The following is a 23,567-nucleotide window of genomic DNA, read 5'->3' as shown; positions in this document are numbered from 1 at the left end:
ATAATAATAATAATAATAATAATAATAATAATAATAATAATAATAATAATAATAATAAATCTTTTTTATAATTATTACAAAGGCAAAGTGAATAGTTCTTTGAATATGGGATAATATTGAGTCTAATATCTTTTCCTGGAATGCGGGCTATTTGTTCCTGGACTTGGCTACATTGCAACACCTGGAGTTGACAACGCTCGCATCTGTAGACACATTGTTATCAAGCGGAAGCAAACAAAACGACATAATGGCGAGAGGCCTATTTGAAGGAGCTCAACAGTAACGAAGAACAATCAGTTGAGGACACTTTGAGCTGGGATGAGAGTGACGAAGAATTCAACGAAGCGATTGATTTCCAGAGTGAGGAAAGTACAAGTGGGTCTGAGTGCGAGGAAGAAAACGTTAGTGATGTGATACTTAGGAAGGATGGATACATCTGGGAAACAAAGGCAAAAGAATCAAGAAGAACATTCGCAAGAAATTTAGTAAGCGGAAAACCAGGTCCTAAAGGAGCTGGAAGTCAAGCCGACACTCCCCTGAAATAGTACTGCAGATTAGCTAACCTATTGTGCACTTTTTGATAAAAGCACCAAATTTGGCACAGAGGTAGACAGATATAATATGAACAAATTTGGATGTGGAGCCATCGGCCAACTGACCCCTGGCGGCCGTGGTAGCCATTTTCCAAAATGGCCGCCAGTGGACACCCGAAAGACAACAGAAATTAGATAAAGTTTGTTGCTGAATGTTTTAGTGAATGTTTATTGAATGTTTTGAATAAAAACATGCCGTCTTGTAATATATATATATATATATATATATATATATATATATATATATATATATATATATATATATATATATATATGTATATATATATATATATATATATATATATATATATATAGGCGCAACAGTAATACTTAACCCTTTCATTCCCATTGCATAACTACAGATACAACCACAATTATGGAAAAAATAAAAAGCTTTTCCGGAGTGTCACTTGAGATACGATATTACCGGAGTGTAAATTTTGGTGCTTTTATCAGAAAGTGCATAATATGTTGAAATATCCAGCTAAACTGCCGGACTATTATAAACAATCGCTAATTTGAGCTAGTTTTGAAATTTCGAAAGATGCTGCTTTTTAATGCCAATTTACATATTTATTCATTCTTCCTTCTCTGTTTCCAGAAGAATGTCAAAGGTTTTCAAACTCGTGAAGCCTCGTGGTGAAGAAGCAGAAACAACACAGTCTACCTCCGACCGAACAGCAAGAACAGAGACAGACTGGTCATTATGCTCCATATGTCAAGAAGTGACTCAAGAATTGCTAACATGTCCATCCAGGAATACACGTAAAGACAAGGAGAGCAGCTACAGCATTCTCGCAGGATATCTGAAAAGGTTCAATGACCTTGAGCTTCTCCCCAAATCATTTCTTTTTCGCCGACTAGATCAAGGAAGTGGCGTTGAAGCAGCATTGTTTGGAAACAATGCACGATACCATAAAACCTGTATGCTGAGATAGAACAAAACCAAGTTAGAGAGAGCAGAAAAGAGGCAGCTGAAAATAGGCGAAGATGAAGAACTACAGAAAGCTGCTGACCACAAGCGAAAATGTAGTCGATCACGACAATGAAGTACTGAGCCTAAACAACGAGAAGTGAAATGTTTCTTTTGCGGAGAAACTGCTGGTCGTGCCCCTCTTCATGAAGCTGCGACATTCCATCTGGACTCGCGTGTCAGGTCGTGTGCAATGGTTCTGGGCGATATGGACCTACGGCCGAAACTCAGCGCTGGGGACATGATTGCACAGGATGCGAAGTACCACTGCAATTGTCTCGTGAATTTGTACAACCGCGTTTGGAAGATTAAGAAAATGTCTCGTAAAAGTTCAAATCACGAACAAGCAATAGAAGGGCTTGCCTTTGCACAACTGGTCGTGTTTATTGAAGAAGTTTTAGCGGAAGGCGAGACGGCTCCGGTTTTCAAACTTGCAGACCTGGCCTAGCTATATGTTTCGCGGATGGAACACATGTTGGGAATCAAGTATGAAGGCAGAGTGCACACGACCCGTCTTAAAAAGAAACTGCTTGCTTACTTTTCTAACATGTGTATACAGCATCAGGGGCGCGATGTCCTGTTTGCACTTAATGAAGACCTCGGCGATGCCTTGGCAAAGGCTTGTGAACTGGATACAGATACTGATGCTGTGCATCTGCAAATTGTGCGACGCCACATCTTCGGAGATGACAATGTGTTCAACGAATTTTCTCCAGAATGTCAACAGGATTCCGTGCCATCCGTGTTGCTTGCCCTAGTCGCTATGATCTTGGAAGGATCAAGTATCAAAGATCTTAGAGAAAGCACTATACAAGCAGCACTGTCCATCATCCAACTCCTCAAATTCAATTGTGTGAAGCACTGAAGAGCCGACAAAGGCAGTACGTCTCGACCAGTCCGGCACGCCACCACGCAGGAGACGGCACTTTCCATTTATATCGCACTCATGCTACACGCACACACTCGTAAAAGGCAGCTAGTCGACAAGCTGTCACACATGGGAATTTCTATTTCCTACGACCGAGTCCTGTCTCTCTCCGCACAGTTGGGGAACACGGCCTACCGCCTCTACCATCAGAAGCAAGTAGTCTGTTTTCCCAAGATGAGAGGCAAAGTCTTCACCACAGCCGCAGTAGACAACATCGACCATAATCCAAGTTCTACGACCTCAAAACAGTCATTTCATGGGACTGCTATTTCGCTGGTGCAACATCCTGCCTTCCATGGAGCCGGCGTTGGCCGCTGCATCAGTATCCTAGGAGGGTCGAACGAAAGAGGCCTCAAATCAGTTGACCGTTTGCCACAATACTATACAGACGTTCCATCCGTCAACAGCAGCATCAAGAACACGCAGGTACCGGTTACCAACGTGACATCTCTGAGAGGCAGCAGCGGCCTCAAGCAACATATTGAAACAGAGTATCTTTGGCTACAACACACCCAATTAGCCATAAAAAAGTTTTCCATTAAAAAACACTTCATGGGCTGCATACCACGCAAGTCTACAGTCCAGTAACACAAGTCGGGCTATCTGCCCCACCTCACTACTCCCACTCTTTCTGGACAGTATCCATACCGTCGCTTTGATCAAGCAGTGCATGGATGTCGTCAGGAACGCAGTGAAACATCTTAACCCTGGCCAGATTCCAGAGCTTACATTCGGCCAACCGCTTTTTGCAGTGGCAAAGCAAATCCAATGGAAGTGGCCACAGGTGTACGGTGAAGAGAAGTTCGTCATCCTCTTCGGAGGTCTTCATATCGAGATGGCTGAAGACCATTGGTGACTTGTTGCGAGGGAGCGGATTGGTGCAAGCACTTTTTGAGACAGAGATCACCAGGGCCGGGACTGCGGATTCCTTCCTGCGGACATCACATGTCACTCGAACCAGGAGAGCGCATCAAGTAACAGCAGCAGCCCTCCTCACCCTGCAGCAGAACGCATACAACTACTACATTGACCAGTTGTGACACCAGCACCAAGCAGCTTGAGTTCGCAGAGTGGTGCCAGCAAAAGGCGGAGACTTGCCCCCAGTTCCACTACTGGGCAACTGTACTGGAATTGGAACTGACGATCTTAGTGTACGTGCGCTCTCTGCGCCAAGCATCGTTTGCTATGTACGTCGATGCCCTCAAAGAACTAGCAGTGTGGTTCCATGACTTGGATCACACCAACTACGCGCGCTGGATTCCTGTGCATCTGCTAGACATGGTGGAACTGACGACTAAACACCCTGAAATCGCCGATGAATTCTTCGCCGAGAATTTCACAGTCCACAAAACGACTAGGCCGTTCTCCGCCATCCCTATCGATCAGGCCCACGAACAGAATATTGCAGCCATAAAAGGAGATGGAGGTGCAGTAGGTCTGACTGACAATCCCAGCGCAATGCGATGGTGGCAGAACCAGAGATAGCCAGGCTCATCGAAGAGTTCTAGGATTCTAACCGAGAACGATCAAAAGACACAAAGCATCATGACCAGACATCGAGTGTGCAAACTGCTTTCCAAAAATATGTACAGTCAATGATCAAAGTGATGGAAGACTTTGGGAATCCACTTGAAGACGATAGTCAAGATCTGTTGGTACGTGACACCAAGGAGATCGGGCCATGTCGAGCTGTAGACGACCTCCGTCGTGCATATAAAGCGGGACAGGTGCACTTTGACAAATTTGTCAGAGAACGCCTGGAGGAGACAACGAAACCCATACATGATCCCGCCAAAAGAAACAATATAAAAATATTTGGTCAGCCTATAACAAAACCTCAAGCAAAGGGCAAGCAGCAATGAAATCCCTCAGAAACGACGTGAACCTCTTCTCTCGTATCGGATGCCAGAACCGGGATGGAAATCTAGACGAAATCTTCAAACATGAAAACCAAGCTTTCTCTCCTGCACTATCGGACGGAAGTGGCATCCGGTTTGGTGTAAAGAGTGATCTTCTCAGTTGTCTAGAAGACTTCAGTCAGCCTAGGTCTGAGGTTCCTCGAACAAGCTGCATTGTCCTAAATTGAGCAGTCATCATCCAGTTGCTGAAGCCCGCTACGGCAAAAACCTACAAAGATTATGCCCAGCAAGTTTTTGTGCCTCACATACTTTCAAAATTTTATCAAGCCACGCGACTGGACCTGATGTGGGACCGCTACATAAGAAACTCGTTGAAAGGTGTTAGCCAGAGCCAAACGGGGAAAAGGGGGTGAGAAAACGAGTGGTGGGTAATTCAACTATTCCCGGGAACTAGGCCAGCTTCCTCAGAGTCGACGGAAACAAGACAGAGCTGTTCATCTTCCTCTCTGACATCCTCTACGACTCATTCCAGCTTGAAGATAAGGAGCTGCTCATCACTAAAGGAAATGATGTCTTGAGAAAGCCAGCGCTTTTAGATACTTCAGCCCTGGCACCTGCAACCACGAGGAGGCCGATACTAGTATTATGTTGCATGCCGCCCACGCTGCTCACAATGGCCACAAGAAGATCCTCATCTGCACAGTAGACACTGATATTGTTGTCCTGGCTGTGGCTCTGTCACGCACCTTGAATGAAGAAACTGAATTGTAGGTATCCTTTGGCTCGGGGAAGACGTTCCGCTGTTTGGCAGCCCATGAAATTGCTCGGGCTCTGGGTCCTGAAAAAGCTCAGGCACTCCCGATGTTTCATGCTTTGACGGGCTTCGACACGGTCTCCTGCTTCGCTGGATGTGGAAAGAGGACAGCATGGGCAGTGTGGACAATGGTACCTGAGCTCACGTAGACACTCACTCTTCTCTCCATTGCACCAGATCGTATTAATGAAGACGCCATGCATATAATTGAAAGGTTCATCATACTGCTTTATGACAGAACAAGCACAGAAACGGATATTGACAAGGCACGTCGCAAACTCTTTGCAGAGAAAAACAACGTCCAGCTGATCCCACCGACAAGAGCAGCCCTGGAGCAGCACGTCCGAAGAGCAGTATATCAGGGCGGACATGTCTAGGGTCAGGCCATGGTTCCTGCACCAACACTGCCATCACCAACCGACTGGGGTTGGATCAAGACCAGCGGCGTGTATGAACCTCTATGGACAACGCTACCCGAAGCATCCAAGATCTGCTGGGAGCTTGTCTCTTGCAAATGCAAAGACTGCATGAAAAAGTGCAAGTGCAAGAAAGCCAGTCTGGAATGCACACCACTGTGTGCTTGCGACGGGGAATGCTCTGAAATGTAAAATTATGAACTAAATATATATAATTTACAAATTATCTGGCATACTTTTCTTCAAAGCATCTATTAAAACCTTCAGCAACAAACTTTATCTAATTTCTGTTGTCTTTCGGGTGTCTAATGGCGGCCATTTTGAAAAATGGCCACCACGGCCGCAAGGGGTTAGTTGGCCGATGGCTCCACATTCAAATTTGTTCATCTTACATCTGTATAGCTCTGTGCCAAATTTGGTGCTTTTATCAAAAAGTGCACAATATGTTGAAATATCCTAGCTAAACTGCCGCACTAAAAGCATTTTCGTTGTTCATGTGTTCCTTAATGATATCTCTGATTTTGTAATGTACAAACCAGAAAATTGAAGCTGTGAAAATCAAGCATAAAGGTAGATGCGGATTGACCTACGAGACTGATGAAAAGCTAAAAGCATATTTTATGGTATTACTCTTTCTCAGTGTAACTAAAAGTTCAAAGGAAAGTGGGTCAAGCATTTGGGCAATGGATGGTACTGGAAAACCACTCTGCATTGCAGCTAAGAGTCCGAAGCGGTTCTTATTTCTCATTTTACTGCTTGAGATTCGACGACGGGACTACGCGAGATCAGCGTAGGGCTGTTGATAAATTGGCACCAATCAGGGAACTGTTTGAGATGTTTGTGAACTGCTGCAAAACGAACTAAACGCCTGAGAGTGGGTGTGCTGTGGATGAATCTCTGTTAGGTTTTCGAGGAAGATGCAGTTTCAAACAGTATATGCCAAAAAAGCCCAGTAAATATGGAATAAAAATGTACGTGTTAGCTGATAGCACTACTTTCTCTTCACTATGTTCCAAAGTGTATATAGGTAAATCTACTCACGATCCTGGTTTGCCAGTTCCTACTCAAACTGCACTCGACTTGATAGGAGCAATTGCTGGGACCAATCTGAACATTACAACGGACAATTATTGGACATCAATTACTTTGGCCAATGAACTCAAGTCAGGGGGCTGACACTGGTCGAGAACCATGAAGAAAAACAAAAGATGCATACCATCTTCTTTCCTTGCAAAATCTGAAGAAGGGAAAATGCAGTGTGTGTTTGATAATGCTAATGGCATCACGTTGCAGTCCATTACATCAAAGCAAAACAGGAAGGTGATATTCTTGTCCACAATGCATCCGTAAAGCAAAAGAGATGAGAACAGCGGTAAAGAAGAGATCAACCACTTCTACAGCAAGAACAAGGGAGCAGTTGACAGCCACGATCAGAAGTGTGCTCTTTACAAAACGTCACGAAAGACCAACCGCTGTTCCATGCGCCTTTTCTATGGGATTCTGTACAGCGCCGCTTTCAATGCCTACATATTCTTCATTGAAAACATACCAGACTTTGCATCAAGGAAAGAAGACCGAAGATGTGTCTTTCTCAAAGAATTGTCTCTAAGCCTGATCTCCCCATACGCAATGAAAAGAATTGCGGCACAGCAAATACCACAGGAAGAGAAGAAAGTAATCGAGAGCTGTGGTATGAGAACAACAAGCAATCCTTCACAACCAAGTGATACATAGTGATATGGAAAGCGCGGGCGGTGCTACCTGTGTCAGCGAGCGAAGGATAACAAACACGCCCATTCTTCATCATGAGCTACAATTTTGTGAGCAAACAACATAGCAAAAGTCTTGTAAAGTGCGAAGTGTGAAAGGACGATTAAATAGAACTACAAAGGAACAATTACCGAAATAACGAATACTCTTGTGCAAATGTCCAATGTGGTAAAGATGGGTATACATAAAGCATTTATAATAAAAGAAAATAACACATGCATATTGAAACATAATGAAAACGTTGTTCACATTCCTTAATAAAGATGTGTGCATAAAGAAATATAATTCTATAGCTACTATTATTTGTATAGTTGTGTTTTGTAAGTGGGGTCAAATTTGACCCCATGGTACTTTTAGTGTAATTTTTTTCGTGGTACCAGACTGGGGTTAAGTCAGTTGTTCTATGTATTTCCAAGCCTGAAGGGATGGGGTCAATTCCGGCCAGAATTGAAAGTTGTGTTGGAATTTGCTCGACAAATCCTTTCAGGAAATACAGGTTATCCCCAGGTTCAAGGTTCAAGTTTGGACTCATCCCTGGTTAGTGGAACTCCAATACACAATGTCATCTGAAAATAGTTTTAAATTGATAAAGTTACTGTAAAAATGTATAGCCACATTCTGATATTTCAAAGACATGACACATCATGTGCAGGATCTAACAGTTGTGTGACGAAGTAGTGGTCACTTGCCGGGAAATTCAAACAAGATGTTGAGTGACATAATTATGAGAGATCTTTATTATCTTACTTTTTGAATCAAATTGGCACCAATATAGTAATTCAATGTTAACAAACGAAGGGGAAAAGTAATAGCAAAAAATAATTTATAATTTTAGTATTAACATTTTTTCAGTGAAATTAAGCAGCGACAAATCGGCATTAAGATTGCGGTGATTCCTTGTACTTTTCGATTAACGTTTTTTACAGTGTATAATGTCGCTATTTTTCGTATAATTAGCAATACAGAATTCATGAATGATGGGAGCCAGAAGATTAGTAGTTGAAACAAATAAAATATGGCATGCCATTAGAAATGCTTACGCGAAAATGTGTTTTTTTTTTTTCTCTTCCCTTGTCATTAATTCCCCTTGACTCGTATGGCTTTGTTCTCTGTCGCACTTTACCTTCTCTGTTTGTTTCATTGTCTCACAGTCGAATTTACTACTTTTAGTTCTTTGTGTATTTTTTCTATTTCCCCTCCTCCCCACCCATTTTCCTTAAGCTTTCATTAGCTGGAGAAAATGAGTTGAAACCTAAGGGAAAAGCAGAGACGAGTGCTTCTCGTAAAAGACTTAACTCTTTCTCGCTTTTTCTGTTCTTTTTATTTAGAAAACGAGGAAAAGAAAAACAGAAGCAAGAAAATGCATCTGTAAATGAAGTTTCAAAATAAATAAAAGCAAAGAAAGAAAAAAACTTTGTTTTTAAGTCAACGTAGGCAAAAGAGATGGAAAAAGGGGGTTAATAAATGGACTTGAAGAACGACAAATAAGAACGAAAAATTTGAACTTCTAGTTGTAGTCTTGGTTTTGATTTTTTTTTAAAAAAAAAGAGTAAATGTGAAATCAATTTTGGAACAAAAAACAGACATGGAAATGTACTCTACAAGATACTGGAATTTTGTATCTAAAAACTTTTGTCCCCGTTTTCTTTCTTTAAATCTTTCGTTTGTGATTTCTTTTTCTTGGATTAGAAATACAGATTTGAGATTCATTAGTCCTACAGTGGTATAGTATTGGTGATTTTATTTTCTTTGACATAGGGTTATCTTTGGATTTCTGTTTTACGGTTAGCAGAGAAAATGTTACTTATTCTTAAAACGCTAAATTGACTCCAGAGAACAGCTTCTCGCTACTCTTACCTCTTTTCGGGGCACGTTGGCTGAGTGGTAGAGCGCTTACCTTTGATGCATGAGATCTCTGATTCGATCCCCAGCCCAGTAAGTTTCTGTTGGACAATATCGTGTTCGTTAGTTTTGTCGGGGTATTCCAATTCTATATTATTTTCTCGTTTCTCATTTCACCAATTTTTCCATCATCTTTCATTTGCTTTAATCATCGTGTGTTCAGCTTAAAGGGCAGAATACTGGGATCTTAAACTAAAAGATTCTGTTTCATTTTCTTATCGTTTTTTTCCTTTATGGATATTTATGTAGGAACCGGAAGTTCTAGTGGACTTCCATCATTTACGTTTCAGTAGAGTTAAGGATGGGTATGAAATGTATTTTTGAGACTCTTAATTGATTGCAGTGAACTGCTCTGCACTATTTGCTCTATTGTGACCACAACGAAAATATTTTATAATGGCACAATCAATAAAATATCACAATGAAATAAATACATGAACTACATAATGAAAACAAATAATATTCGAATCGCCACTGTTTCGTCAATATTGTAAGGTTGAATTTATAGTTTAATCCTTTTAACGTTTCACTGTCTTTTCTGTCTGCTTCCGGCACTGCTTTCAAAACAACATATCCACAGACTACTTCCGTCGTAAAATTAACCAGAGTTGTCACTGCTATACCATCGCGGAGAGTATGTACACAAATAACCACAACGAACAATACCTGAAAATAATACTCTTCAAACGCAATAGGCAAGATCAAAAATGTGTAGCCAAATGGTAACGAAAACTCGTTAAGGGTATGTCATTCTAGTAGTTGTAGGAAAGTTATTGATGTGAGACCAATGCTTATGGTGAAACTTCGCTGTTAACTTAATTACTCGATGTGAGATAAACGCACATGGTTAAGTATAACAGCTAACGGGTAGACATTGATGTGTCAGCATTGCTTATGGTCAAATGTACCTGCCATAGACAGGTTAACTGACATGAAAGCATGATCAATCGTAGCTGCAAGAGAGTTCACGATGTGAGACCAGCGCTCGGGATTAAATGTAACTCTAAGCTAGTTACTCATCTTTTTAAACTTTAGAGCATCGTTCAAGAGTAAACTAGTTTTATGCATTCTTATTCTATTTAAATCAATAATTATGGTCAAATTTAGCTGTAAGTGAGGTAGTCGACTTTGATAGCACCATTTACGCTGAAATATGACTCGGGTTACTCGGCGCGGGAGATCGCTTACGGTCAACGTTGCTGTAACCGGCTTAGTTGGCATTCACTCATGGTCAAATACAGTTATAATAAATGGGTTAGTTACCATGAGCGCATCGGTATTACTCAAACATAGTTGTAATTGGCTTAGTGGACTTGAAAGCAGCTCTCGTCGTCAACCATAAATGGAAGTGGGTTAGTCGACATGAGGTGCAGCGTTCTTGGTCAATGTAGCTGTAAGCAGATTAGATAATGAGAGAATAGCGCTCATGATGAAACGTGGCTCAAGAAGACGAAAATGAGGACAGTCCTGAGGGTCAAACCTCAATTTTACTGGCGCGTATAATAAATAAATCTGGCGTATGTCTCGATGAGTAAACGTGTTTACTCTTACTAAATGAATTGTTACTTTAAAATTATATTTTAATAATTTTGGCTTCAGAAAATTAGTTTTATTATGCATACATGCTAAGAATTGGTCGCTGCTATCAACTGCTTTGCATAGCCTACCTGTATGCTTGGTTAATTAATGATGCATCAAGTGCTGACAGTAAAAACTTCTAAAACTATATTCCAAACCACAATCTGTGATAAGTTGTTTTGGAATTGAGTTTTCGCTCTAGATCATACAGTAACTCATCGATACCTATTCCCACTGTTTATCATTCCCCAGAACAAACCTTAGGCACTTGATGGGAAGAGTGACTGTGAGAATTCAAGGTGTCAAAAAGGAAGATATTTTCCTACCATGTACTTAGCATTACTACATGAAATTACTACATCGATTTCATTTTTAGTTTAGTGTAGAGACGTTTGATCACATAGTGTATAAAATTAAAGTTTAAAATACAACATTTGCAGAACCAGTTTTCTCTCCGAAAGTGCAGAAAAGTGGTGATCCTCTTGCAATTCTTGGAAAAGTGGATTTTTTTATTGGTAGTTCGAAAAAGAAACATCACGAAACGAAGGTTGTACTAATTTATCCTTCTTATATCTTTGATGTACGGTCATAAAGGCTTGAGTCAAAAACTTATTTTTTAGACGAGCTAAAATGAACTTCAAATTATGTCATTATAACACCTTAGAACCAACAAAATATAATGAAACGTGGTTAAAATCACCTTTCTCATTGCACCCAGACTTACGCCCATGCTATCAAATAGAAAAATAGCTTTCTCCAGTCAAAATTGTATCACAAACAGTTAAAGACCAAAACGTGACTTAAGACCTTATTATCAAGCCCCAGTTTCATTCAAAAACAGAAATAGAGCCTTCAAATTTGAACACATTACGTTGCTATGAATTCCACCTTAAACTGTAGGTGCATGTCTCATATAGCCTCGGTGCTGAAAAGAGAACCAAAACTCCAGTCCAACCACGACCCCTTCGTTGCTATAAAGAACTATTAGTTCCTTCTTTTGTGATAGATCCACATCTCATATGAAGCGCACATTTCAAAAAAGGTCACAAGCAACAATATGTATTTTGTTGGTCGTGGCCTTTACTGCAAAGTGTAGTTCATGTGGCCTCGCTGCTGAACGGAATCATAAACTCTAATCAGCCGAACAAGATGTATGATTGACTTTAAAATAATATTAATTGATACTAAAATAGCGATCAGTAATAATATCAAACGGATGTTGTTATAACACGAATGATATTTCTAGATATTATGGTAATTTGACAACATGGAATTTTTAACATGGGTCTGGGGTGGATCAGTGGTAGATCGTTTACCTCTGGTGCATGGTGTCCCTGGTTTGATCCCAGCTCGCACCAAATGGACTTTGTGTTGGGCAAACACCGTGTGCGTGGGTTTTCTTGGGGTTCTTCCGTTTCCTCCCACTTTCTTCATCCCACCATTTCCTTAATTTCTCACCATCACTGCATTCTTTATCCTAGCCAGCATAACTGTGGGACATAAAACTTCAAGATTTCGTTACATTTCATGTTGATTTTTTAACATGTTTGATAGTTGTATTCCCTGATTTTACTGAGAAGTTAAAAATCTGATATCATAAACGTAAACCGTGTAACGTGGGTTCCTGTCACCACGGCATGGCGCGTCCTCAGGTTGCGGATCGAGGAGAAGGCCTCTAGATATAGAGGTTAGCTGCGAATATACTGAATAAGCAGTCGCGGACAGACGACTAGGAGTGGTCCTCCAGCTTGGAGGTTTGGGTAAGGCTAACACCCTCATCCTGTAAAAAAAGGTACCTGTTCAGAAATATTCACAAAAGCCTCGGACAAGGACTGATAACTTGGCACGACATCAGCAAAAGAAAATGGACATGAGATTTGGAACATGGAATATTAGAAGTCTTTATAGGGCAGGCGCGTTAAAATTTGTAACGAGTGAGTTAGAGAAATACAGGATGGACGTAGTAGGAGTTCAGGAAGTTAGGTGGGAAGGAAATGGATCTGAGAATTCCGGAAATTTTACGTTCTTTTACGGGGAAGGAAATAAAAATCACCAGTTAGGAACAGGGTTTTTCGTTCACAAACGAATATTACCAGCAATTAAACGGGTTGAATTTGTTACTGACAGACTTTCTTTTATTACTCTTAAGGGACGGTGGTGTGATATTATTGTTTTAAATGCACATGCTCCAACTGAAGATAAGGGTGACGATGTAAAAGACAGTTTTTACGAAGAAGTGGAACGGATATTTGACCAACTCCCGCGATACCATATGAAGATTCTATTAGGGGATTTCAATGCGAAGGTAGGACGAGAGGATATTTTCAAACCGATTATAGGGAACGAAAGTTTGCATAAGGAAAGTAATGACAACGGTGTTAGACTCGTGAACTTTGCAACATCCAAAAACCTAATCTTGAAGAGTACAAAATTCCCACATCGCGACGTTCATAAATACACTTGGACATCACCAGACGGAAAAACACATAATCAAATTGATCACGTTTTAATAGATAGAAGAAGACAATCTAGCATAATTGACGTACGGTCGTTTAGAGGGGCTGATTGCGACACTGATCACTACCTGGTAGCACCGATAATACGGGAGAGATTATCGTTGAATAAAGGTAATACTCAATGTCCGAAAACGGAGAGATTCAATTTAAAGAAATTAGAAGAGAGCCAGGTAAGAGAGGAATACCAGATTGAAGTTTCGAATAGATTCTCGGTTTTAGAAGACTCGGAGTGCACTAGTGTTGAGGATACTTGGATTGAAATTAGAGATAGCATTAAAAGTTCAGCAATAGAAAAATTGGGATACGCGGAAATACGTAGGAACAAACCATGGTTCGACCAAGAATGCATTAAACTAGCAGAGAAGAGAAAACAGGCAAAATTACGCTGGCTACAAAATCCGAATGAAATAACTTCACAAAATTTCGCAGATATCAGGCGGGAAACTTCCAAAACTTTTAGAACAAAGAAACGGGATTTTTTGAAAGCTAAGATTAAGGAACTTGAAGATAATAGTAAAAATAAAAATATTCGGGACATGTATAAGGGGATCAGCGAATTTAAGAAAGGCTATCAACCTCGTGCTTATATATTAAAGAAATCTGACGGAACAGTTCTCACTGATACGGATAGCCTCTTAAACAGATGGAAAGATTTCTTTGACGATTTGCTGAACACGCAGACAAAAACTAATGTGCGTGGAGAAAAGGAGATACACACCGCAGAACCGTATATTCCAGAACCCAATCAAATAGAAGTGGAAGCCGCTATAAAGAAATTAAAGAAACACAAATCTCCGGGTGTAGATGAAATTCCGGCTGAGTTAATTTTAGCTGGAGGCGAAAAATTGTGGAACAAGATACACAAACTCATTCTCCTTATCTGGAACAAGGAAGAATTGCCACAAGAGTGGAAAGAGTCAATCATTGTTCCAATTCACAAGAAAGGCGACAAAACTGACTGTAATAATTATCGAGGCATTTCTCTTCTGTCAACATCCTATAAAATCCTTTCAAATATTCTGTTAGCAAGATTGACCCCATACGCAGATGAAATTATTGGAGATTATCAGTGCGGATTTAAACGAAATCGGTCAACTATCGACCAAATATTTACCATTCGCCAAATACTCGAAAAGAAGTGGGAATACAATACCCCGGTACATCAACTATTTATTGATTTTAGAAAGGCTTACGACTCGGTTAGGAGAGAAACGTTATACAACGTTCTTACAGAGCTTGGAATACCGAGAAAGCTAATTAGATTAATTAAGATATGTTTAAGTGAATCCCAAAGTAAAGTCCGGGTAGGAAAATTTTTGTCCACGAGCTTCCACGTCGAAAATGGCCTGAAACAAGGAGATGCGTTGTCGCCATTATTATTTAACTTTGTGCTGGAATACGCCATAAGGAAAATCAAAGATAGCAACCAGGGCCTAGAGTTGAACGGCATTCACCAGGTTATGGCATATGCTGATGATGTAAATTTAATAGGGGATGATAGGAGAACAGTAGAAAGAAATGCAGAGATCTTATTAAACGCTTGCAGGGACATGGGTTTAGAAGTAAATGCAGAGAAAACTAAATACGTGGAAGTGCGTCTGGACCGTAATACGGCAAATTATGGAGGCGTTAAAATATTAAATAATACTTTTGATAAAGTAGATACTTTCAAATATTTAGGATCAATATTAAGAGACGAAAATCATATTCACGAAGAAATTAAATGTCGACTAAAAGCAGGGAATTCGTGTTACTATTCGGTTCAAAATCTCTTGTCGTCGCGAATTCTGTCGAGAAATTTGAAGCTTAAAATATATAAAACGATAATCATGCCTGTTGTTCTGTATGGTTGCGAAACATGGTCGCTTACTCTGAGGGAAGAACATAGACTGAAAGTATTTGAGAACAGGATCCTGAGAAGAATATTCGGACCCAAGAGGAACGAGAATGGGGAATGGCGGAAGCTTCATAACGAGGAACTACATAGTTTATACGGTTTACCCAACATTGTTAGGGTCGTCAAGTCTAGGAGGCTTAGGTGGGCAGGTCATGTAGCTAGAATGGAAGAAAGCAGAAACGCTTTCAAAGTCTTGACTGGTAGACCCATAGGAAAACGACCATTAGGAAGACCTAGGCGCAGATGGGAGGATAATATTAAGATGGATCTCGCAGAGATAGGAATACAAAGTAGAAACTGGATGCAATTAGCTAAGGATAGAAGTCAGTGGGGAGCTTTTGTGAACGCGGTACTGAACCTCCGGGTTCCATAGGCCATAGAGTTAGTTAGTTAGTTAGTTATCATAAACGTAAAATGCCAATTTTTTAAGGAGACTAAATATTTTTCTCTATTCAGACTTCTTTTCCTTATTTAGTGTGTCCCATCATATGGTATGCTGTGTTTGTGTCCTGTTCCATATAACAGTCACAGATCAAACCTATGGAATACATATTTTTTTTCTCCCATTCATCACAAAGTTTATCATCTGAAACAGTTTCGAAATTCACATGAACTTTGGAAAAGCGAACTACTGCACTTATTTGTGTTACGCATTGAGTTTTTATTTGAATACCGTCCATGCGTTGGCCTGTTCTCTGAACGTATTCCTCAACAGTTGGCTGTTTCGAGTGGGAAAATCACCGTGTGACCAATACGTTTGCATTTTTTTCTCCTTGTTTTGTTTCCTACGAACCGTTCGCATTGATTGGTTGAGGTACTTGATTTAGAATTCGTGGTAATCTTCAGCGACAATTCATCACTGTTTGGTTCACCTTTCTCTGACCAATGCTATATTTCTGAGAGACTTTCCACCTGCTTCTTTTTTCTTCTTTTTCCTTTTTTCTTGAAGATAAAAAAGTTTTCATTCTAAAAAAAATTCAGAACGAAACAAATACATGAAAAAATTCTTTAATATTAATGTTAGTTTAAAATTCTTTTTAGTTCACTCCGTTTTATATGATCTACGTAGCTGCATGTAATTTATATACTTCCGCTGAAGGTAGAAATACAATATCGATTATGAAAGACGTGAAACATAACTGCTTTGTCAGCTATGAGGTAATGGTTCTTTTTATGTGTTAATTATGCATCAGTTAACACAGTTTTAGTTCTACCGCAACTTTTTTAGTAAGAAAGAGTGAATCCTAAATAAAATATACTATTTCCACGAATTGTAATGAATGGTTTGATCCATTTCGAATGCTATTACAATTACATACTGACACATGCCAATAGTATGTATGTATATAAAAATGGAAAAACTTTTTAAAAAGTGTAGGGTAATTTTGGGCAATATGGGTAATAAAAGAAAAATGTTAAAATTTCTCATAGATATTAAAATATAATTTGGCAACAAATACTACAGCAATGCAGACTGATACGTTGTGTTTACTCTCATAGAGTTTGCTTTCAAAAATTTTTGAATACTTGTCGAGAAACTTAAAAATACTAACCTTACAGCAATTGCCCATGTTTAACAAAATGTGTGTGTAATATAGGCAGGCATTATGGATAAAATGAGCATGTGCCTTTTATTGGTACTTAAATTATACATGAGAAACTAAGAGTAAAATAAAATAATGGATGGAATTGTACTAAATACTGAACTTTAAGCCGTACAATAACACTATAAAATACATGAAAGTATTAACAAAGAAAATACACAATGTGAATTGTAATACTCTTAACTACTTGAAAACTACAATGTTAGAATTGAAACCAAATGTGATAAATTTAAATGTATATGATATGATAAAAGTAAAATATAGCTTTTGCTCATATGTTTAAGTTTATTTCCCACGTAAGTGTCATTTGCTATTGCATTAGGATTAGAAAGGCAGAGCGCGGAACCCGTTGACTGCGTTTGTCACATTTGCCAATTTTCATCACGCTTGTGACAAAATGTGACAAAACCCAAGTTTAGTTAAAGGTCGACCATTGTTATCACGCATTTAAATATTTAGCACAAATTTGTAATGTGTATTCTTTCAGTGGTCTTAAGAGAGATTTGTCAGTTGATTGTAGCCAATTATTTGAAGTCAGACAGAGGTGTACTTTGAAGTAAAATATAACTTTATACATAATTTTAAGATATGTAATATAATAATATAATAATTCAATAACAATTCAATATATATAATTTTATAATATTTTCTTCAAAACATTGTCTTTCAAAATGAGAAAGATATGTATAATATAAAAATGGTTCATTGTTTATCTGATAATTGTTCAGTGCATGTTTATTATAACTGCCCATTTTGTACACAATAAATATGCCGTATTATACGTGTTGATAATGTTTAATAATTTGCTACTGCGGTTAGAATGTAATCGGGCAGCTCCATCCTCTCATGTGTAGTGGTAATGATGTCTGTAGATTACCATAAATCAACTGATTTTTGGATTCAAAAGACTGTAATGCACGAATTCCTTAGATCTATGATACTGACATTTACAAACAACAAAATGTGCAAATCAAATAACAATTACTCATATTTGTTTTTCAAAATAGCACAAAATAACAGCACAATCGTCTTGCAAATTTGTATCCAGCTTTCAACTGGTGTACATAATGTTATTAACTTATAATTTCAGTTTGATATAACTTCTAATATGAGTGATACTCTGAAAACCTTACAAGCAAAGAGTACGACATCATGACTCGAGTTGCGCAGTAAGTGTTATAATCCTTGAAACGCATCACATAGTTAGTTAATTGCCAAGTTATTAGCTGCAGTCCGCCAATACGGAAAAAGTGATGGTACTTCAAAGTTAAAGTGGGGCCTATGGCAAACACAGAAAAGAAAGCATTTCTCTCGTCTCTTCTATGAATTTGGGAAGGTGAGATAGCGATTCAAATGACATGTTCAAGCCATACAGTTGATGTGGAGAGTAGTAAGGATCGAATGATCCAAATGAAAGCAGTTTGTGCACTATTTGCACATCTTACAATGGCCATCGACTCGGAGTGATAAAACAATTCATTGGTAAGAGTGTCGAAGCAGTACTGAATGGGTATCTGGAATACTTCCTGTTCTATATCCAGGTACCCTGGTTTGTAGAGAGCAAATCGAACCATATTGCGGAACAGAGGAGCACAGCTGATACAGCGTAAACGATTGGAGTTTCAAGAACATGTCACTGCACCAAATGTTCGTGTCCTGAGATTGTGTTAGTGATGAATTTGACAAAGTTCTCATAAAGACCGAAAAAGTACACATCCAGGGGCTTTGTCCTGTGCATCCATCCGGGACTAGTTTCTTCGTAAATGTGACATTAACAGGAACAGATTTGTCGTAAAGCTCGTTGTCTTTGTTCGTTGTTGTAAAATGCTGTACAAACTGCTTTTGCTGTACAAACATTGTACAAACTGCTTGGATCATTCGATTTTTTCTACTTTCCACATCAACTGTGTGGCTTGAATATGTAGTTTGAATCACTATTTCACTTTCCCAAATACATAGGAGAGATGGGACAAACGCTTTCTTTCTTTCTTCCTTGTGTTTGCCATAGGCCTCAATATTACCTTTGAAATCACATCACTGTTTTCCTTACTGGCGGACTGCAGATAATAACTTGATAACTAACTATTTTATGATCTTTAAGGATGTATAATTCTTATTGCCCAACTCGAGTCCCGATATCGTATCCTTTGCTTGTTAGTTCTGCCCATATTACCCAAAATTATCCTAATTAACTAGATGATTATGGTGTTGAACCATCCTTTTGGCCTCAGAACAACTGAAATGTGTTGTATAAACAAGTAACTGAAAGTGTGAATGATAATACGTGGAATATTATTCCATTCCGCGTGTAGGGCTTCACTCAGTCCCCTGAGAGAGGACGGGAAAAAACCGTTTTCGTGTCCCCAAAACGGACCACAGATGTTCAATTATATTCAGGTAAGGGAATTAGGTCTATCAGGAGGAGTGTTCGACGTTGTTCCAATGTTCCTGAAACCACGCCGCAAGAACTATACCTGTGTGAATGTACACATTATCGTTCTAGTATATGACATCATAACCCAAACATAAGATGCACATAGTCTCCTAAAATGATGGCATAATCACGGGCAATGACTTCACCGATAAGAGTAAGCATAGGATCTACTGAAAACTAGGATATTGCGGCTCACAGAGCCCTAGCCGTGTAGTCTGAGACATTACCGAGCATGCACTTTTTTGGTTCTCTTTCACACATAAACAGACTTCTAATTTGAAACAAGGGGAACCATGACTCTACCAACTATATCTCACGTTCCTAGTCACTAGCAATCCATGTTCCATGTTTAAAATTAGAAGTGGTACTATTAGCACCGTAATGGTTCCATGTCAGCGGTATCGACCATCCAATCCGACCTCTTATGTCCTTGTCATGTAACTCGTGGCTGTCTGTGATTGTTAATACAGGCTGTGGGATGAATTCTTCCTTCGAAGCACCGGAGTCACACGACGGCTCTGAGTGATAAACCGCTTTAATACTTGGCGAGACCTATAGCCGTTTTTTTCAACCACTGTTACTTTTCGCCGATGTAGTTTTATCTTGAGTTTTGTAGGCCATCATCACCTTGAATATTGTCCCAGCGACACACTTGTCAGTTCTGTCACCATACAACCAAGCGCCAATATTTTTTCTTCTTTATAAGTCAAAGAGGTTTCTCATTTTACACTATCATCGTCTGCTTGGTACACTGCATACTGCCGTTCCACTGATCCTTACGTAGTACAGAGGTCTCTCTAACATACCTTCACCAACTCCCCACATTAAGCTCGTCAGTCTGGGCATCCCACATTAACATCATGTCCGTCTGGGCATTCCCAATCCAGATATCTGATATATTTCCAACTCCAGCTGGTGGCATTTAATTAGTAAGCCTCTGTGCATGGTGTTGTGAACTCTGTTACCAAACGTATAGCCAACGGAAGAACTGAGCGATAGCATAATACATATGTCCATCACTATTCTTAGTACACTTTCTTAAAATTTTTGGGAAGCACTATTGCTTAGTGGTAGAGGGCTTACCTCTGGTGGTGGGGTCCCTGATTCAATCTCCGGCCAAGTAAGTTTGTGGAGGACAACATCATGTCCGCGGATTTTCTCGAGATATTTCCATTTCCTCCCACTTTTTCATTCCACCAATTTTTTTACCATCATTCACTTGCTTTAATCATCGTCTTCCTCAGCCAGACGTTAAACTGAAGAGTTTCATTTCATCTCATTTTTTTTAAAATTTCTTTAACTTTTCTTTGAAATCGCATGTGGAATTGTATGGGCACGCAATTCCAGTCCCTTGATTAATTTACGGATTCCCATTTGTATATTACATAAATATGATAACGATTGTAAAGAATGCCTAATATATATATATATATATATATATATATATATATATATATATATATATATATATATATATATATATACTTTATATATTAGAATTTTGTATATTTTATATATTTTTGGTTCTCCAAGGTCAGAATCTTTAATTTTATCGTTAAAAAATATTCAGTGAATTATCAATCCACGAAAGTTATTTTATCACTTTGGTATTCTTGTCTTTTCAGACAAACTCTTGGCAATGGGACTTTATTTTTCCCACCATTTCGTGCAGAAGACTACCGCGAAGACGTTCATTCTACAATTTATCGTTGTAAGGCTTCGAATCTTGGAGGTGCCATCTTGAGCAGAGATGTGAAAGTCAGAGCTGGTGAGTAACCTTTCTTTTTTTTTGATTGTCCATTCAGTTTGTAGAACTTCTGAACAAGAATTTAGAAATGAATTCTATTGGCGGTTTGCAAAGAACCACTTCACTCTTCCATCACTACGACATCAAAGGTTTATATATATCCTTCAAAACGTTAAGTCTCATAGTTAATTTTTACGTGATACTAACTGAATGTCTGTTTCGCACTAAGGTTATGGAAAATATTTTTTATCAACTTCCATCTTTAGATGCACATTTCAAGGGAAGTGTAATGATAAAAGCCCTTAAGATGATCTACTTAAGGTATTACTTTTGATACACGCTTCCGCCCCTAGTATACGTATTTTAATCAAAGTAATGTGACAAAAACCCAACTTGACGTAGATACTAAATATGTTCCAAACGCCATTTCAAAGAGGTAAACCGTTTCCCCGACCCCGATAACTATCGATTCGACACTAATATCGATCATTTTTTTTATTTTGTTTCCACATCATTCTTACTTACAAGCCGATGGTGGCTGAACGTAAACGTCATTGAGATTGTTCCTATTCATTTCAATGACCCTGAAAGCTATGAATTCGATACTTATACCCACCACTTTCGATTATTTTTAAATATCAACTCTTCTTAATTCTTAATTTATATATGAAATATAGATTGAAAATATGTGGCTTCCAGTTAAATTTTGTATCAAAGATAAATCATAAATATTTAACACTATTTAACATTAGATAACCTGAGTTCCAAGGACCATAATGTTCAGTAGCGTTTAGTTCAGTCGAATGTGAATTTAATTCTTCAATAGCAGTAGTTAACAAAGGTTTTGTTACATAAAAGGAAATACCTGTTCTTAAAGGAACTTTTTGCGCTGAATTCGAATATGCACTCGGTTTTTCTCCATCACGTACGATTTTCCCGTAACAGAGGGATTTTCGGGAAAATCCCTCAAAAATTTCCCTTTTCGTTTATTTTACACCCCAAGATCTTGTCCCCTTGCATATACTAACATAGAAATTATATCTAAGTATACTTTGATTCATATTTAACAAACCCTCCAAGTTTCATAATAATCGCTTTATTCTTTCTAGAGAAATAAATATGTTTGTATGTATACTGTGTGTACTGTTTATTGCTCCTTATAGTAATGCTTTCAGATCTCTTAAGTTGAGGTAAAACGTTTTGCTTTATTACCAAAAACACATATATAAAATATAATACAATATAATTTACAAGTGTGACAATTTACAATAAACAATAATACAAATGTACCAAAAGGTCATGAAAAGACAATCAAAACTATCACAATATATGAAACTTCCATTGGGTTACAAAAACGTACACTACTTCCTTCTTTTGTAAGAAATGTTGCATTCTCTAACAAGACCCCAACAATAGTCCCCCATCATTGAAGGATCCAATCGTCCCTGGTACCTTTTCTCCATTGCCATTATATCTTGGTGGAATCTTTTCCCCTGTTCGTCGCTGAGAGCACCTAGGTTAGCAGGAAAGAAGCTGAGGTGGGAGTGCAAAAAGTGGATTTTTAAAGACATCCTACAACCCAACTCTTTGTATTTCTGTATCATGTCCTGTGCGATTTCTGTGTAACTCTCAGCTTTGTTATTGCGCAGAAAGTTGCGCACAACACACTTAAATGCTGTCCAGGCAGCTAGCTCAGCACTGTTTAACTTGCTGTCAAAGCTATCATCAAGCATTAATTTCCTAATTTGGGGACCAATAAACACTCCCGCTGAAATCTTAGCATCACTCAGGTTAGGGAACTTATCTCGCAAATACTTGAAACTTTCACCAGATGTGTCCATGGCTTTGACAAAGTTTTTCATAAGTCCTAACTTGATATAAAGTGGCAGTAGTAATATCTTATTAGGATCTACCAAAGGAGCGTATTTGACGTTGCATTCTCCAGGTACGTAATTCCACTCTAGGTTCCCATTCCTTCACTTCATAATGTTTGTCATCAGCTCGGCTATCCCGTAAACATAAAAAACATTGGTACTTCGTGTAACCGCACTGCAGTCCTAATAAAATACCAACTACCTTGAGATCACAACATATTTGCCAACAATGGTCTTTGTAATTTATAAGATTTAGCAAAGTTGACATGGTGTCATAGGATTCCTTAATCTTCACTGAGTGCGCAAGTGGTATAGAAGGTTTTTTATTTCCATTATGTAAAAGGACAGCTTTAAGGCTGACCTTTGACGCGTCGATAAATAACCTCCATTCTTCTGGAACGTAAGGAATTCCTAGCTCCGCCATCAACCCATTTATATCCGTACATACGCACACATTATCTTGCATTGAGAAATAGCTTGAAAATTGAACATGCCTTTTCCTGTACACTGATATGTTCGTTTCTGCATCCAATAAGTTCCACTGCTGGAGCCTTGATCCCAGAAGTTCCGCCTCTTGTTTTGTCAGGTGCAAATCACGGACTAGGTCATTAAGTTCACATTGCCGGATGAAATGTGGCTCGCGAACACAGTCAGGGATGAAC

At 38.9% G+C, this 23,567-nt stretch overlaps 1 protein-coding gene across 1 annotated transcript in view; it reads left to right on the top strand.

The window, feature by feature from the left end:
• Positions 1-23,567, top strand: part of LOC145690710 (cell adhesion molecule Dscam1-like) — a 934,280-nt gene that overhangs the window by 287,669 nt on the left and 623,044 nt on the right. The window contains exon 4 of the mRNA XM_081765878.1: positions 20,910-21,052. Coding sequence (XP_081622004.1) covers positions 20,910-21,052 — 143 coding nt within the window. The remainder of the gene's footprint in view (positions 1-20,909; positions 21,053-23,567) is intronic.

The sequence above is a fragment of the Thermobia domestica genome, chromosome 7 (assembly GCF_964235325.1).
Source record: "Thermobia domestica chromosome 7, izTheDome1.hap1.1, whole genome shotgun sequence".
Classification (NCBI taxonomy): Eukaryota; Metazoa; Arthropoda; class Insecta; order Zygentoma; family Lepismatidae; genus Thermobia; species Thermobia domestica.
The sequence above is the reverse complement of the archived record's forward strand: the minus strand, read 5'-3'. Positions and strand labels throughout refer to the sequence as shown.